The 19,295-nt window shown below is 39.5% G+C and overlaps 2 protein-coding genes across 3 annotated transcripts; both read right to left on the bottom strand.

Moving 5' to 3' along the window:
- Positions 1-817: 817 nt before the first annotated feature.
- Positions 818-17,485, bottom strand: LOC110774845 (vacuolar protein-sorting-associated protein 37 homolog 1). Of its 2 annotated transcripts, XM_056828755.1 has the most exons (8): positions 17,303-17,485; positions 14,658-14,714; positions 14,490-14,585; positions 11,505-11,592; positions 9,090-9,129; positions 8,957-9,003; positions 8,731-8,851; positions 818-1,241 (listed from the first exon to the last, which is right to left on the bottom strand). In XM_056828755.1, exons 1-8 carry the CDS (start codon positions 17,452-17,454, stop codon positions 1,078-1,080), a joined length of 765 nt encoding a protein of 254 aa, XP_056684733.1. In that variant the 5' UTR covers positions 17,455-17,485; the 3' UTR covers positions 818-1,077. The 2 variants fall into 2 exon arrangements, with proteins under 2 accessions (XP_056684733.1, XP_021835126.2); XM_021979434.2 differs by having other exon boundaries at positions 14,490-14,714.
- Positions 17,486-17,979: 494 nt separating this feature from the next.
- On the bottom strand, positions 17,980-18,925 carry LOC130460842 (uncharacterized). The gene is made up of 2 exons (XM_056828485.1): positions 18,744-18,925; positions 17,980-18,652 (listed from the first exon to the last, which is right to left on the bottom strand). Exons 1-2 carry the CDS (start codon positions 18,852-18,854, stop codon positions 18,113-18,115), a joined length of 651 nt encoding a protein of 216 aa, XP_056684463.1. The 5' UTR covers positions 18,855-18,925; the 3' UTR covers positions 17,980-18,112.
- Positions 18,926-19,295: the final 370 nt, after the last annotated feature.

The raw sequence follows: 19,295 nt of genomic DNA, 5'->3' as shown, positions 1-19,295 counted from the left end.
AAAGTAGAGTTGTATGTAAACCACACATTTTATAATCAATCGCTCATATAAGTGGAAAGTGAAAATCAGTAGGTGGATATTAATGAGAAAAATAAGGGAGATTTTGAAAAGATAATATATGAGCCATTGATTTTTCATCTAATGGTCGATATTGCTCAAACTCTACCTTGTAGAGTTATTTTAGAACTCTAGAGGATCCAAAATCTTGGGAAACTACTTGCTTCTCCTTTTACACCAATTTTTAACCGAATTTTGTCCATACTAAATTTATTATGGGCCATACCTTAAAAAAAACAAAGTCAACACTTGTTTTTAATTTACTTTTTCATGTTTATTAGATTTATTATGAAAAAGTATCAAATTGGTGTCATTAGTAAATATTGTGCTTGAATTACTTCATTTTAAGTCACGATTCTCTTATAAAAACATTAGTAGATCTAAGAAAATTGGTGTTTAATTTATTTTAGTAATTATGTAACGAAAAGGTCACCATGTACATAGAAGAGATATTAGAGAAAACTGTTGGCTTTAGATCCACAATACATTATTGTAGATCAGGTCCAGGCAAGAATAATCCCTTCTTTTTATAAATAGTAGTTTTCGGTTGAAAAATGGTTGAAATTTAAATTATGGTTGAAAGAAACTACTGTAAATTCGATTGCTATCCTCGTCTGAATTTTGGTATCGAGATTCTCCCAATTTACATTCAGGGTTTCCCCGAACTGCGAGATAGAGAGCTTTGAAGACTACAACCAGATTCACCTCTATCCGCAGTATATCACAATATCTTACATCACATATTTATGGGACCGATGGCAACTTGAAAACTCAACATCACTTTCTGCTACAGAATAAGAATGGATACAGAAATCTAATGAAGAAGCAGTGGCCAGTAGCGAATAGTTTTGCCAACACACCTACCTCCTTTACACTCAAAAATATACATTATCGATTAAATTTTTACATACAAATAGAAAAATAAATTAGCGTAAGCAACCAAACCCCGAATACCAGCTCATATGAAAATGAATGTAAAAAGTATACACTACCAAATCCCAGCATGAGCATCTGATAGACTCATGGCATTAGAGATGTCTTGGCAGCAAGATATGTCATTGCGTGGCGATGGTACAAAGATCTTAGTTTCTTGTGTTTCTGGACAAATGCCATGAGCTCAATTTCCCTGTCAAGGAACTGGCTGTGAAGGTTGTCAGACTCTCCATCTGTCTTGTTCATTTCCTCTGCAAATCAACACCAATCATATAATAAGATAGTATTACAAAGTGAAGTAAAAAGCTGATAGTAATTTTCCTCAATATTGCAGCAAATTTGCAGTACTCTTGCTAACTCAACCAACAGGTTGTAAAGAATTCACAACAATTTGGTAGTAACAGATAAGGGTTTTGATTCACATAAACAGCAAGGAAGGTAAACAAGTAGTAGCTTTAGGCTACAAATCTCAATGGATGTGACTTTAGGTCACAAGTCTCTCAATTCCCTACAAAATACACACTGCTCTCTCTTCCTGGTGCGGGTGGTTCATCACATCACTCCGCTCCCAAACAACCACCTAGTCCTCAAGGTGGAAGTCCGGAAACCTAGCCTGGATCAGCACTGCCTCTTCCCAAGTCGCCTCAAATGGTGACATGCCCCTTCCACTTAATCAAGACTTCAGACACTGCATTCTCCTCTCCCCTGTGACGCACTTCAAGCAGCTCCTCCAGCTCTGCCACGAGCTCCAACTCAGTTGTTAATTGCTCGGGAATTGTTGGAGACACCACCTGGTTGCCAATAGCTCTCTTAAGTTGAAACACATGAAAAACCGGGTGTATTTTATATGTGGGGGGTAATTTCAACTTACACTTCTCCAATTTTCTGAATGATTTCATAAGGCCCATAGAAACGAGCACCCAGCTTCTAGTATGGTCTTTTAGTACGGTCTCATGGCAAAGGAGCGTTGGGGATAGGGTTGTAATTTCGAAAACCATGTCCCCATTTCCAAAGTTCTCATCTCTTCTCCTGTTAATCTGTTATCCATGTTACGTTTCATGATCTGTTGGGCTTTAGACAAATTCAGCTTGAGTTCATCCAAAACATAATATCTTTCTTGTAACATCTCTAGACTATCCACCACCCGTACCAACTTGAAACAGTCTTGGAGGGTTTCTACCGTACATTACCTGGAAAGGGGTCATGCCCGTAGACAAATGCGGCGAAGTGTTATACGAGTATTCCGCCCATCCCAACCACTTGGCCCATCCTTTCAGCTTCTCACCAACAAAGCATATTACCAATCCGTTTGGGGATGGTATGAAGTAATTTTTTTCAAATTTGTCCCATGGAGTTTGATTTGTCCATTTCCGATGGAACCAAAGATTCATTTGTTCTTTTGGTTGTGGGATGTAATGGACTAAATCAAAATGGCTCTTAATATCTCTTCGCTTCCTCTCCATGAAGTAGAAGATGGTCGTCCCGTTGTCGTCGTGTTATCGCTTTTGGGTCAATTGAAAACAACCTCTCTGCAATTGCAAGGGTAAGGTTGCGTACGTCCGACCCCCTCTTACCCCGCTTCTTGTGACAGCCTCTTTGAGGCAATGGGGTAATGATAATAATGATAATGATGATGTCCCATGGAGTTTGAAGAGTTCTCGCCAAACAATACTAAGTTAATTCTATCCTGATCCAATAGAGGAGGGAAACCCATGTAGCCTTACCACCTCTTTGATGAAATTATTAGACACTGATAGTGTTGTAAAGGATGCTTGAGCCTTATGAAGTGCGCAAACTTCGACAGTCGGTCCTCCACCACCAATATAGTATCCACACCGTGTGATAAGGATAACCCCCCTTAATGAAATCCATGGAAATATCTTCCCACACCGCCGTAGGGATGGGCAAAGGTTGAGGTAACTTTGTCGGTTGTTGGGGGTGCATGTTTCTTTGACATATAATGCATCCCCTGACGTGTTGACTAAGAGACGCATACCTTGCCAAAACCATTCTGATGCTAATCTCATATAAGTCTTCACCTCTCCTGAATGCCCTTCCGTGGGTAAGTCATGGTACTCTCGTAAGAGCAATGGAATGAAGGCCGATGTTTACGCAAGCACCAAGGGATGTCAGTGGGGAGGGTTTGAGGGTTTTTTAGGAGACCCGCCCGCGGATGATGGGGCGAGGATGGGGGGGAGGTTTGACGGGTGATGGGCGGGGATGGGTATGAAAATTGCATCCGCCATGGGTGATGGGGCGGGTGTGGATTTTGTATTGGACCCGCTCCACCCCCGCCCACCCGTTTCATACCCGTCAACTCGACCCGAGTATCCTTTCCTACTTGAATTGAAACTTTTAAAGAAGATCTAAAATTGAACATTTGTTTATTGTGTTTGGGTGTTTCTCCCATTATATTTGTTATTTTTAGTTGTAAGGTGTTTTTTTAAAGTTAACTTTTCATTATATATTTTGTCAGATGTTTGCTAAATAAATAAAAAATTAGGCGGGTATTGGCGTGGGTATGGGTGGGGATGGGACGGGGATGGATACCCAAGGTGATGGAATAGAGATAAATTTTAGTTTGTACCCTTTGGGGCGGGGATAAGGATGAATTTTGAACGCGGTGGGTGATGGGGATGAAAATTTTAGGTGGGGGTTGGATGGAGGGACCTATATCCGCATCCGCCCCGCCCCGCCCCATTGACAATTCCCTTTCCCTCTTCCACGTCCTTTCTTACCTTCTGAGACTTACTATCTCTTTGTACCTCGCCTTCTAATTTCTCCCCAATCTATCCTTTGGCCGAAATTAAGGCTCCCAATTCCAACCCTCCCATCTCCAATTCACCATTCCCCTTCCGGGAAAGCGCATCCGCGACCCAATTGGCCGTCACAAGTTTATATTGAATTTCAATTAAGTTGCGTACCTACCTTAGATAATCTACGCCAATTTATCTTTGTTGAATGATGTAACAGAGACTTTGTTGCTCGGTGCGAATTACAAAATGTCGTCCAAGGAGATGGTGTTTTCACTTTTCTACAGAGCTCTTTTTCATAAATCGATTTCCCTCGGGCTCGAGGGCCTAATATCATGTTGTAGAAAGCACTGGGCAAATGATCTTGCATCATAAAGGCTCCTAGCCCATACCCGGAAGGATCTGTTTCAATAAACTGCTTGTGAAAATCGGTCATGGCTAACATAATGGCAGTGATCATCGCTTCCTTCAGCCTCTTCATTTCGTAGCTTCCTCCAACCACTCAAAGTTGCCTTTTCGTAGTTGGTGAGTGAGAGGGTGGACGATTTGCGCATAACTTGCTACAAATTTTCTGTAGTATTCGGTTAATCCCAGAAAACCACGTAATTCCCTCATGTTGTTTGGGATGCTTCAATCTTGTATGGCTTGAACTTTGTCTTGATCAACGGCCACACCATGGCTAGAGATTATGTGGTCGAGGTATGCTACCTCTTTCTTCCCGAACTACCATTATTTTTTAAATTCGCAAAAAATGTATGATCCCTCGATGTCGGCAGAACCACACTCATGTGATGTATATGTTCTGCCTCAAATGAATTGTACACGAGAATATCGTAAAAAACAAGTAAAAAAGTTCTCAAAAAAGATCGAAGTACCTCATTCATAAGCGACAGAAATGTAGCAGGAGCATTGGTAAGTCCAAAAGGCATCACGAGAACCTCAAAATGTCCCTTATGTGTCCGGAATTCATTCTTGTGAACATCTTCCTCCCTTACAAGATTTTGGTGGTATCATGCCTTAGGTATGGCTTGGAGAACATTTGTACTCCATGTAGCTCATCAAGAAACTCATCAATCACCGGAATGGGATACTCATCTGGCACGGTTTCCTTGTTTCAGTAGTCTACACAAAATCTCCAAGACCCATCCTTTTTAACCAACAAAACCAGGCGTGAAAATGGAATAGTAGAAGGTCTTATGATTCTAGCATCGACCATTTCACCAATTAACCGCTCTTATCTCTTCCTTCTTAATCTGAGGATACCGGTAAGGTCGAAACCCAACCGGGTCGCCGCCCTCCTTCAATATGATGGCATGTTCGTGGACCCGCGGTGGTGGCAGCCCCTTGAGTTGTTCGAACACCTCCCCAAATCTGGTCAGTAGCCTACGCAAGAATGCGGGGTGTTCCAGCTTGGTAGCTCTCTCACCTTTCATCTGGTTAAACTCGACCAAAATTCCCCCTCATTTTTTTCTCAGAACCTTAATCATGGCCTTGAGTGAGATTATGGATCGAGTCAACGATGAGTCTCCGTTGAATGTCACGGTAACACCCTCCACTTGACACTTAATCTCCTGGCCTCGCAAACCATTGTATACCAAGTAGAACGTCTGAATTTCCAAAATCTTCGAGCGCCTCCACTCCATCATTTAGTTTCAAAGTCACTTCCTTGCGCACTCTAGTGCCCTGTACCGCCTCTCCATTCCCTAAGGAAACATCGAAAGCCGCAGACTTAGTTTACGCAAATCCAAGCCGCTCCACCACCTTCAAGGCTTAGTTTTGAAAAGCGCGCTTAGGCGCCGCTTAAGCGAGAAGCGAGTAGGGCCGAGCAGAAAATCGCTTCCGCAAACCCGAGCGAAGCGATCTACAGAAGGCAAGCGCGCGCCCAGATCGCGTTTGGTGAAGCGCAAGGTAGACGCTTTTCGGATGGGGGGCGACAAAGAAGAGCAAATAGAGAAAAAAAAAAAGCTTAAACAACATCGTATTTCTTCAAATCAACATCTACATCTTACCTGGCTAAACAAATCTAATTCGACTCAAAACCCTCTATCAATTGCATATAATTGCTTGAATTTCGACCCTAAATCAAATAGAAGACCAAAACCCTAATTTTGAGGGAGTCAAAATTGGAGGTCCGGTCATGTTCTTGGGTAGCCCAGATCGACATTTTTACCGGTCATGTTGAGACAAACTAAGGGGTCTGCAGTGGGGCTGGTTCGTTTCGAGGGGGAAGCAGCAATTTGGAATCGTTGATGGTGAAAGGAGATGGAGGCTGACAAGAGGGGAGGAGATCAGAACAGCGAAGCATGCCGAAGAAGACGAAGAAGGAACAAAATGGGGTTCTGTTCTGTTTTGTGTTTTTATTTGGTTTTATTTTTCTTTTTCTATTTGCCTTTTTATCTTCTCTTTTTAATTCTTTTTTTGCGTTAATTTTCTTTTCTGTGTCTTACAAAAGACTTTTGAGCCGTCAGTCACCTACTTTTACTTTTTTTTCTTCTTTTTGACATTAAAATAAAGTTTCTCATTCCATCTTGGCACTATCAGCAAGGACGCCTACTTTTACTTTACTATACTCTAAAATATATTTTTACAATTTTGAGTTGTCAGTGATTGTCAGTGGACCCTTTTTTATTTCTTTTCTGTTGTAGAACTTCAAATGGGGGGACATCAGCTTTACTTTAGCTTTTCTTAATCTTTTTTGGCCTGTTTTATTTGAAATTCACACAAGAGACGAGAAAGAATAAAATATGTATAATTAGGTGCGCTTCACCTACAAGAAGCGCCACTTTCGCCTAGCGTTTTACGCTTAGGCGATAGGGACCCTTTGCGCTTCGCGCTTTTAAAACTAAGCTTCAAGGAGATGAAATTGTGGGTTGGCCCCGGGTAAATCATGACCACCACCTCCCCTACTCGAATTTTCCTAATTAAGTTCAAAGTCTTCGGGTTGGTGAGACCAATGATGGAATTGATACAAATAGTGGTGGGAATCTCCTCCTCGGGAATTTCTATATCTTGAAGTTCGCACCCTCTTCGCTCTCCTCTACGTCACCCTCTTCCATCAACACACTTAGCTCCTTCCGTTTACATTGGTGGCCAATCCCCTATCTATCGTTACACCGAAAGCACAACCCTTGCCCTCTTCTCTTGGTATTCCCGCTCTGCGTTTAGTGTCACCAATGATTCTAGAAGACGTCGTCGTTGATCGGGGTGCGGCTTTGCTATTGGAACTTTGCTATTGGAACTGTAAGAAGTCACGGTTGTGGAGTTAGGTTGTTTAATTCCTCCCTCCTTGGCTACTATGTTGTAATGGTTTGGGGTTAACATTTGAGATTAAGCCTTGGACCCTATTGTGTTTTGAGTTGAAACAATCTGGTCCTTGCTGAAGTAGGAGAATGATCCATTTCCGGCCAAGCGCGTATCCGTTTCTGTTGAGCCCCTATACCCGATTCCTCTCCTCCACCCGACTGGCTAGCTCGGGCAACTGCATTGTCTACTCCAAGGTACACGGATTTAACACCCTAATCTCCACCTTGATTTCCTCCCTTAAGCCATTTACAAATTTTCGCATCGTTACGCTCTCGAGAACATCATCCAGAGTTGCCCTAACTCGATGAACCGTCGCTGGTAATCGGCCATCGTGGTGGTTTGGGTGGTGGAAAACCATTGTTCATGTAAACCTCCGACATTAGTGGGACGGTATTTGGTCGGCACTCATGCCTTCAATTCAGCCCATGACCTAATCGGATTCCTCCTTGATTCAAAGGTAAACCACCTCAAAGCGTCCCCCTCCATGGAGACCACCGCTGCGTCCAAACTTCTCACTCTCCAATAGACGGTAAAAGTCGACGTACTTTTCTACTCGGAGGATCCAACCATCCGAGTCACTACCTATGAACAATAGCATATCCAACTTCCGGTATTTCCAGTGGTCGCCGCCACCGCCTTCATCAAACGATCGGCCTCTCTCGAACACCCTTCCGGTCTCTCTCACCCTCTCCCTTATCAGGTTGTGGTTCTCCGAAAAATCCCCTTTGTCTTCCACTGTAATAGGTGTTAGCACGGCTTTCCCTTTCTCGGTCACCAACTCCTTCATCTTAGCCTGAAATTTCTCTTGATCTCTTTTCATGACTACCACCTGAGCATTATGGTCTTCTCGGAAGCGATCAATTATGCGTTCCAAGCGGTGAGTTGCGTTTTCTTGCTAGCGGTTTTTGGAAAGCCGCTAGCCCTTCCACTACCATTTGTTGTATGGTGTTCTCCATTCCTTGCAACCTTCCTTATATACCGTTCATTCGTTGTCCGGCCTCTGCAATAGCACTATCCATGGCATCCAATCTCTGGGTATTAGAAATCACCATGACTGCTCCTTCTATCACCTCTGGTTCGAACCCGCTCTGATACCAAGTGCAATACTCTTGCTAATTCAACCAACAAATTGTAACGAATTCACAACAATTGAGAACAGAGAAGGCTTTTGATTCACATAAACAATACGAAAAGTAAACAAGTAGGAGCTTTATGCTACAAATCTCAATGGAAGTGACTTTAGGTCACAAGTCTCTCAAGTTCACTACAAAATACACACATCGCTCTCTCTTCCTCTGTTTCTATTTATGCACATAAGCGTAATGCCTAGTACACATTTCATTAATTGATTTTCTTGTCCGCTAGCTGTGGCAACGGACCTCTCCACCAACATGCTACCTGTTTCTTCTATTTGTCTCTTTATGTGCCTCCTAGAGTAAACAATCGGTCAAGTGGTTGGTGCGGGTGGTTCATCACAAAATTCTCTACCAACCTATTTGGAGTGTACTAGTAGAACCATAAATATACTACGTAATATGTAGTAGTAGATTATAAGAGAGGGAGAAGATAATCCTATGCACACAATTTTTCCCTCAAAAGTACTTGATACCAAAGTTACATTTTCTGAAATGTGACCTGTAAAAGAAAAAACTGCGGACCAAGTCTATGGTGTGCTAAGAAATACCTTGCAATCTGTGCAGAAGAGATGCTGAAGAGTAGCACTTCAGGAGCTCTTCCTTTTTCTTCTCCAAGTCATTTAATTTCTCCAGCGCTGCAGCCAGCTCAGTCGTCCGGATGATACTACACTGCAGCAATATATACAAAAAATATCAGAAAAGGTTTAACAGTCTACTTTTTCAGAACCAAAAGCAACAATTAAGTCTCTTAGTTAATAAATGGGTGAAACTCACTTGATTCCTCAGTTCTACAATCTGTGGCTCTTTATCCAAATTCGATCCTATCAGAGCCAAAATGTTTAAACATCATAAGCCATTGGCTCACTTTTCTAGAAGACCGTATAAAAAAAAATATTGATTTACTTACTAGCAAGCTGGAGCATTTCTTTCTGTATTTCATCTCTAACCTGACCATAAGAAAATAAACTAGTCAGATACTTGAAAGCAACATCAAGGTCATTAGTACTACGCATAAGAGACAAAAGCATAATAAGGATCAGTCCATGTGGCACGACAGGGACTAATACAAGATGCATACTAAGAGTAAGAAAGTTCAAGAAACACACTATATTCATATCAAAATAGCTACTCTCTCCGTCCTTTTTTATTCTTTACGTTTAGTATCATGCAAGCAATTTAACAACTAACTAATGTGGATAAAGATTCCTCTTTTTTTTATTTAAACAATGCAAATTAAGTTTATTGATAATGTTTTCATTTTTATCCAGAATATGACATTGGGAATGTGAGAGAGAGTTAATGTTTCAATGGGGAAGTGTGAAAAGATTAATGTCCCACTGGAAAAGAAATATATATAAAAAAAACTACAGGTTTTGGTTTTCATAATCAGATACTTCTATTTTTATCTGAGTCACATCAAAAAAAAGAATCACTAGTACATTTCATTGTTGCAGGTATATGCAAATGGATCATAGTACACTTCCGGTCATCCTGCAAATAAAAAACAATTGTTTCTTGATACAAAAGATCAAAAAGAACGGAAAGTTGGTAGTTTGAATCAGATCCTTTCGTATCAAGTTAAGTAGGGTTTTCTTGTACTGTTCAGGTTCGGTCCAGTCCATTCAGGTTTAGGTTTAACACTCCAGGTTGGGTTGAGTGTAACTCATAATCAATGTCTGATTCAGTAGTTACTGACTTACTGAGTCGCAAATTTCAAGGAGCTAAAAAAAGAGTGAATATTTGACTGACTCGATTTTCCAGATTTAGGTTCGATGCAGGTCTTAGTTTCATATCATTTCTACTAGATCAATGTCAAAATTGGGATATCAGGTTCCAACAACACAAGGTCCTTATGCACTATGACTTACAACATATTACAGGATTCTTTTTCTCTGCAATTTTGGAAAGATTGAACACATTTACATTAGTGTTATTCTATGTTGTTTATTGTTGACAATAGATAAATTGTGATGTTATAGACTTATAGGGATGTATATGAGTGGTTAGGTAGATTGATGGCTAAATTGCACTATCTAAAGTTTGTATATTCTCCTCTTTCTCCTTAAAAGAAAAATAACACATTCTGAACGATAGTATGCTTGATAACTCAATAAGATACAAGTATATATTCATAGGTTCTTCAGGAAAAAAACAAATTATAATCCAAATAAAAGATGGTTCGTACATCCCAAGAATGGAAGTACAACAATAAGTATAAAAATTTCAAAAGAAAATGAAATTCTGAGATAGTTATTGAGTTAGATCTAGTTGATTATCAGTATGGTTTGGGTTTGGTCATCCACATACCAGTTATTTTTCAATTCGGGTCAACTTTGGTTAGGTGCATTTCGGGCATGGGTAATCATAAAAGTCTACCAAATTTCAGGCCGGCTTCGTTTCTGCCTGGGTTGCTTCAGATTTCTAATAAAGTTTGTTTAGTTTTTGGTTGGAAAACTGAGCCTCACTTCAGGAGTTCAAGTAATATGATCCCGATCAGTGTGGCCAAAACTGGATATCTAGATTTAGGTGAGTCAACTAATACTTAATTTTATATTATTTCATTTTTCAGCAATGCCCAACTCAAATAAAAGACAAAAATCAGGAAAGTATCACCAATTACACACAAAAGAACAACAACAATAACAAAAAATTAAAAAAATAAACACTTAAGAAAGGAAACATGTAACAGAGCGTTATCTGGTATTGGTAAATTCAAATCTAAGGTCTTAAAAGTCACAACTGTCAAGTGAAGTTTCATGAGTTCCAATTGAATTAATATCCTAGTAGCACGATAAGACTTCTGGAGCGAAGAGAGAAATCGAAAGGATATAAAAATAATATTATGTAAAATTACGCAGCTGTCTCAAGGTTCAGGAAACAGGCACAAACAACTCACTATTCAAAACAACACAACCACACAGAAGTCAATGCTTTGCAGCAAATGGTCAATTCCTTTTCCATGGCTTTTGTTCCTTGAGTTGAATCAGCAATCTGATTTTTCTGTCGATGCAAATTGACCTCATCACCCTCTCAAACTGTGTTCAGAAAAATTACTTTATTTGAAAAGACCACAAGCAGTGATCATTCTACATCTAACATAGGACCTCATAATAAGATGTAATGAAGAGACTTGGTTTATTGCGTTGTCGTTGATGAACATAACTCGCAGAAAATGAGCAAGTAAGTGATACCCTGAAACTCAGCACAAAGCACTAAAAACTTATAGTACACGATTTCTTGAGGATAAGGTGTTTTCAGACTCGGTTACTAAACAAAGTAAACAAACACATGAAGGGAACTAAAAGCATCCTGGACAACTCACATTATTTTCAGCCTTGACTTGATCAAGAGCAAGTAAAAATTGGTTGTAGGCCTCTTTGTCGGTCAAAAGCATACGTAGCTCATCAACGCTATAGTTCAAGACAGACAAAATGAACACATTAGTTGCAAGCAAAGATGGGAGTCAATTAATGAGCAATGAGCTCGGGTCAGAATCATAATCTATTAATTGAACCTCTTGTTGATCAATAAGAAAGAAAAATTGCCAAGCCCTTCCGTTAAGGATAATCCATCACTAATTCTTCATTCCACTTCCCCTTCCCAAGTGTTTATTTTGCATCGTATTCACATGGACACCCCCAAATCCACCAGTCGTTGAGCAGGCATATTCTCCTGTTTCACTACCCAGCTACTAATGAGCCTCAAGAAACATGTAAACACTAAACAGCGTGTCACATAGCAACTTAACCCATGCAAGGTCTCCTCCATAAAACATCAAGTTGAATATAAAATTCCAGACCAGCCTCAAGAAGCAAGGTCTCGCTTATGGGTAATAGACAATTTTCACATATAAAGGGATAAAATCAACAGCCATCACTTAATTGTTCCAAACAAACTACAAATTTAAGAATGAAGAAAATCGCTATCAACTGTTAGCTAGAGGAAACTCAGGAAAGAAAAGGGAGATGCAGCACCATACGTCCAAACGGTGGCAGTTAATGGTTGTTAAACAGGATAGTGGGATAGAAATCTCTTTAAAACCCTGCCAATCCAAAGAAGCATTTTCAAAACGAGTAGATCTGAAAGTCCTTCACTTGGATGCTAAGAATTATGAACATCCTTACAGAAACAAACCTCATCCAGTCACGTTCACAATTGTTGCTTCTATATGGAATTAAGAATACTGCTAGCTTGCCTTGCCTAAAGTAGGATAAACTATTCGTACACCCCAGCTACCTAAATTAAGAACCACCACACAAAGTGCATAGGCAAATAACATGGCAAGGAATGATAAAAAAAGAACACTCGAAAGAAACAAACAAAAGATTGAGGAGGACAGAGAGGGGGGAGGGGGGGGGGGGGGGGTGAGGATTGAGGAATATATCATTTGTTAAAGGACCAAGTATGAGTTCTTAAGCACTCTCAAATGCATATGTTGTCAACCTTTCAGGTGCAAGGGGCCTATATAGAGGAAAAATGCAACAAAAATTGTAGCAGGCTGGTTCTAGCAGAAAAAGGCTCAGTTACTTGACAGCATGGCTTAGAGAAACCATAATATGGATCATAAAGCCAATATCCACCAGACCCCTAAATATGATCAGCCACAGAGAACAAACACTTGAAATATTACATGGGGCATTAAAAAGGTGAAATAGTTGATGAAAGAGTTCGTGGTTTTTCCTTTTTTTCTCCAGGGGGTAAGGGTTGATTTTTTGTCTCTTTTGTTGTTTCAGCTTTATTGGCTACACACAGTAGAAAATAGAAAGAGACTCAAGAAAGAGCCATTTGATTCAATTATTAAATTCCTTGTAAACACTATGTACCAATTACTTTTATAGTTCTCTTTCTAAGATGGCTAAGAACCACAGTCATAATTGAGCAAAACAAAATTAAACTCTCTGGGTATATTTCCCCACTGTCATAGCTCATACTAGTAGTAAATAAAAATTCTGGATTCTAAATTTGGCTCCTATTTAAAAATTAAAATATATAATTCCATAAGATTGTATCGATGGAGAATGTTATGATGACAATCTGACTCTTCATTTTACATTTTTACATCATGTATACCCATGTCTGACACTACTACCCAAGTTTCAGTGATACACTTCATAGTTACAAGGATAGCCATAACCACATTACTTAGTAAAATTAGATTGGTGAACAGCAGTTAAAATCAACGAAAACAGCCACAAGCAGCTCACAAAACCTTTCTCAAGGCAATCCTTCTCTGGAAAGCCATGTAAGTATGTAACATAGATTGAAGGTCACCATGTGATACCTTTTGAACATTAAAAATTGACCTAACAAGTCTACCCTACTTCAGGATTCCAAGTCATAACATGTCTAGAAAAAACTATCACTCAACCAATGATTAATTCAGTATTCTGAGTTTTATGTAATCATGTCATAACATTTTGTGACACAAAAAAGTCAAACCGGTGCACATCCAAATACTGCTTATCATTGGTCATTAGTCATTACTGTAGTCTACATAAACAGAAAGTTGTGAGGAGGACATTAAATGCAATAATCAGTCATGATCAACTAGCAAATATACAAAAACAATAAGTATTTTTTACTCATTGCCAGTTGTGGGAGAGGGGGGGTGGATATGCCTTTGTATGAGTTGACACATACTCAAGCAATACTAACAAGGTCAAAATATTAAAGAAGATAAAAGCCATAGATACAGTGGTACCAACTTAAGTTCTTTCACATCACAAGTTTCCAGTTGTATTATGAATTCAATTGCCTTTGTGATTGCCCACAAGAAGAAGCAGCAAATATCGATTATATTTTGAATTTGTTAGGGTAATTCAAGGAAATGTGTTGTATTTGGAACATTTGGAAATTTCATGCGTGTGTGGACTATGTACACATGCACAGATATAGGGGTCTTTTCACATGTAACTACGTCCATGGTTGCTTACAAGCCTTGTTAGTTCATTACATTTAGAAACTTAAGATATGGGTCAATTGAGAAATTAGATTGTCGTCTTATTCTCAATCTAATTTTAGGCCTTAAACACTCCACCATAAGCTAATTTTTTATAGATATTAAAATGAGTTGGATTTAGGAATTTGGATTGCATAGTTCTCCATAACCAAGCCTTAGCCGCTAGATCAGCCGAGTCACTTGGTTAGATGGACCTTCCAAGCTCCACTCCGAATTACCAAATCTGTACTTTTACTATTACCAATGTCACGCATACATGATAGCTGATACAACCAATAAGTACTAAATAACAGATCAAGAGATAAGGATGATCTCTTATCAATAAAGAAGAGAGACAAGGATAATTACCTCTTGTACTTCAATGATGAAATTATTCCAGCAGCTTCAGCAGGTGAGACATGCGAAGGAGACTGAGGCCTTTCAAATGGCCTCTGTAGATTATAGCTGTTAGAAGCATTGTTACCAGCTGTTAATGGTTGAGAATATGTTGAAGAATTGCCAACAAAGGATGGGTACCCTGTTTGTGAAGGAGCATCCTGTGGACGAGATTGTGGTTCTTGGTCCTGAGATCCCCTGTAAGCAACCAACATGAAGACCACAATCAAGTACTCCACATGGTAAATTGAATGGCAAGACTGCAAGACCAACTATTACAAATAACTCAAGACTATAGACATACTAAAGTCACAACATGATGACGTATATGGTCCCCTATCAATAGGTTGCCCCTTGTATGGTAAAATGCCACCTTGATGGAAATCAAAAGTCACCGATTAATTCATTAAAAAAAACATCCTTAAACTCTATAAAGGTACGTCAGCTTCCCCCACCCTTAAAAATACATCTTAAAGTATAAATGCGGTGTATTTATCCTCTAAACTATTCATTCTTAAATAGATGGAAACTGCCACAATACATACCAGATTCACATTTTCAGGGATTATAAACAATTAGAGGTTCATAAGATTCAAGTTACTTATAAAGGTGAGGTAGGAAAGTAACACAAGATATGTTTCATCATCCCGAAAATCCTCACCTCTGGCTTATCCACAATACTCCCTCATTTTTCTCAAATCATAAAACCAAAAGAACAGTGAAGCAGGACGGTAATCAATGGCCTTTACTTCTAAAATTCAAAAACTAATATAACAGAAAAAATAGATGTTTAGCAGGGCAATATTCAATGGTCATTCTCTCTAAGTACTCGCAAAACTAACATCAGTAACTAAGAAAGTTGATAACACATAAAGTGAGATAACCTCTAAACACCCTGTTGTAACAAATAGCCAATTCCGAGGAGCTTTATCACTTCACAATGTAAAATGAGAAGGTTCCTCGTCTCTTAACTTACTAACTCCGTCAAGGTCTTGTATCAACATGTCATCAATACATTTTGTGCCGTTTAGAACATGTTATCCAAACAAATAAGGCTTCACAATCTTTGGGTTGGAATCTTCAACATCACCTTTCTTGATGAAAGCTCGGAGGCCTCATACTGAAATGGTTTTCTATTTTTCGGCATAAAGTTCATCCGGAGCGGTTTTGTAGACAAGTACGGAAGGAATGTCTCTTTTAAGTGAGATGATTATTTCATTGAATATAAGCATGAAGGAAGGAATCTCTTTTCCAAAATAGGAAACATGAGCAGGAAATTAACTTGGCACAAACCCAAATGTTAGAAGAAAAAAATGGTTAACTTTTGGAGCATTCCATCTTCAGGGGAGGGGTGGGGGGGGGGGGGGGGGGCGGGGGGGAAGAAGCTGATGCCACAATCCCTAGTATAACCTTTTCTCAAGATCGACTGGATGTAGTGCTCTAGACAACTTCTCTTTATTTAATAGCAATTTCTACGTTCGAGAAGGGGCATGAATCCACTAAAAACATTTAGCAAATCACAACAGACATCACAGAAGATAAGAAGGGAAAAAAACAAAAGAGAAGTCAGAAATTACTCCAAATATTCACAACCAGTGATCTATACATAAATACTTCTACTACCCCACAACAAGACCACAGGAGAACAACTCAGAGATCTCCAAAGATTTTATCCTGCCTTAAATCTCCAAATATTAACAAAAGTCTATGAGTTCATCAAAATTCATAACATATAGACAGCAACACTCGCAGCAAATAGCAGTCCCAGTCTCAAAAATGAAAAGAGCATGGGTAAGAGGGTAACACAAAGTGCAAGAAAGAGAACTTTCATGAGCTTACCAGCTAAGACACCTAATAAAACACTTGAACTGTTTGGAAAGAGGGGAATCAATTAAGTGGTAATATCCAATGCAAAAATTATCATCGAAGGCAATTCAACATGTGAAATATTGCGGATGGTAAAAAATTATGCCTAAATTGGGTTACTAGGACTCCTTAAACCTGTGTAATTATTCCCTCCCTTCCCCAGTCCTTAGAGGCAGTTCTAGCAATGGACAAGATAGCAATTCTGCCAATATTGCGAATTTTTTTTTATGTTTATCTTGTAATTGACAAGAATTTAAAATTCAGGTGTTTGTTGATTGTATTTCTTTTAAAATGTGAATAAACTGCCCAGTTGTAGAACTTGCACACGGCTCTTATAATCTTAGCCCCGCCCCTGCTAGTCCTCTCTTTCCCTAACAACCACCACCACCTCATGTTGACCCCATTTTTCCACTCCTTCCGCACCCTTGTAGTAATTCAATATTACCCCCTCATTCCAATGGCCATCACAAGCCGAATTCAAAGCCGAATTCACGGTTTGACAACACCCTTTCGAAACATGTTCTCCCATCATAAGCGTTGTTTTTTAAGACTTTGGATTTCGAATTAAAACTATTTATTGAAAAGCCAATTGTTCATTCTCCAAAAAAAAAAACCAACCTGGGCAATCTAATTCAGAAACATATGATCACCCCTAAAAGGGTAAAACTACCAATATGCGGTTTGTATTTCACAAGAAATTCAGTATGATTAAGTACTACAAGTCTACAACATTTAACTATTTCAATTATTTCAGTTGGTATTAAGAAACACATGATCATATAATCCTTGATTTCTGAAAAACAAGCATCTGACTAATTGATTTAACTGAACCACTAACTAAACCAAACATCAAAATTGAAGCTACCAAATTGAATCAATCGGGAAATTGCAAAAATTTAGACAAAATCATACGTACGTACCAGAATCTGAACATCGAGAAATGAAGCAACCGGTTGCAGTCGAGATTTGGGCAAAGCAAAGGGATCAAAATTTCTAAGTAGGACAGAAATTGAAATCCTAAACCTTTTACAACGCAAAACATAACCTTTTGGAGCTGTATAATGACCGTCATGCCCTTACCATCCTTATTCAAAACATTCAGAAGTGTATGCAGGTTTGAGCGATTTCCGTCAATATTGCACAAAGATAAGTTAATTCCCAAAATACGTTACTTTTTTTTTGTTAATTCCCACCATACCGTCCACGTCAGCAAGGGAGAGAGAAAACTAATTTTTTTTTTTCCGGTTCAACACTAAACCGCTATCTGAGATAGCGGTTTGATTTAGAACTAAACCGCTATCTCAGAATGCGGTTTATATTACTTAACCGCATTCTGAGATAGCGGTTTAGTTCAAAACCAAACCGCTATCTCAGTTAGCGGTTCATAATGCCCCCTGCATCCAAGCTTGCAGTTTCCAGTGTTCAGCCAGAAAATGGGCTGAGATCTTCTGCCAAATAGTCCAACTCCAACAACCTGTAAACAAATCCAAGATCTCCAACAACGTCTATAATCCAACTCCAACGTCTGTAATCCAACTCCAACAACCTCCACAAATCATACCAACCAACCAAACCATAACACTTATGCAACAAAATAGAAGAGTGCAAACAAAAAATTTCCAAAAGTTCAATCGTTCCAATAATGACACATGAGTTTCTAAAAGTTCTAAAAGTTCCAATACTAGCAAAAAGAACAAAAGATTACACAAAATTTCTAATGTAGCTCAAATCTAAGTTCTACGTTGTTTCTTTGAATGCTCGGACGATGAAAATGAGGACTCATCCTCCTCGGCAATTGGCTCGGGACGTTGACTAGGAGAGCAACCCTTTTGTCGCCGGTAAGTGAGAAGCTGCAAAGGAGGAGATGAAATAACTTGTGATGCTGGCGGAGATGCAGGAGGAGTAAGAGGTGGAGGGCGTGGAGAAGGTGGTGGTGGAGGGCGTGGAGAAGGTGGTGGTGGAGGGTGTGGAGAAGTAAGTGCTAGAGGGCGTAGAGGAGGAGTAAGTGGTGGAGGGCGTGCACGTGGTGGTCGAAAACCACGCCCTCGAGAAACATGTGAGGTGGAGGTGTCGGGTGTACACTGAGACGAGGCTAAATCATATTGTTGGAGGATATGTTCTTGCCCCACTCTTGATAAGGTCTCAATGCAAGAGGAACTCAAATTGCGTAACGTATCAAGAGTGAGAGGAAGGGCCAAACTGGGAGGTAACTCTAACGCAGAATCCACAGCTCGAGTGCATCTTGAGGCAAGATCAGCCAATGCATGTGACTACAAAAAAGAATGTGAAACAATAATTAGAATTCAACATTAGTTATGAATATAAACATTATACATGAAAATGGAACAAGGATTAATTTACCAAAATAATATCAGAGGAAGACGGCTGATAATGAGTGGTGGGGGGTGATCGTGTAACAGGAGTAATGAGGAGTCTCGTGATGCTACAATACCAATCCATATACTCCTTCATCCTCTCACGATGACCGGCAAAAGGAGTGCCTTGAACAATCCGACTCTCACGATCACGCCACTCCTCCACATATTTGCATATTGTTCACTAGCATATTGTTCATCCGTAAGCATTCTTGTGAATGAACCCGTTAACCCACTTTGATTTGTCAAGGGCAAGTAGGGAAATGGACTCGCCCATGAATCCATTTCATGAAAGGATTCCAAGTGGGATTGAGTTTCGGGTTGCTTTGGATGTTGCTCGATGAACAATTGCATTGTGGTTGATTGTGTTTGAGACATAGCAATCAACATTGCTTTTAAAGAATTGTCATCATCCAACGGAATGGCTTCATATGAACCGGACATCATTGGATACCTCATTAGTAGCTTCAACTCCACATATCTCGAGTCACATCTCATAAGATCATAAACCTTACTCAAAACCTCATCATAACTCATT

The sequence above is a fragment of the Spinacia oleracea genome, chromosome 5, assembly GCF_020520425.1.
Source record: "Spinacia oleracea cultivar Varoflay chromosome 5, BTI_SOV_V1, whole genome shotgun sequence".
Taxonomy (NCBI): Eukaryota; Viridiplantae; Streptophyta; class Magnoliopsida; order Caryophyllales; family Amaranthaceae; genus Spinacia; species Spinacia oleracea.
This window is presented reverse-complemented; position numbering and strand designations above follow the sequence as displayed.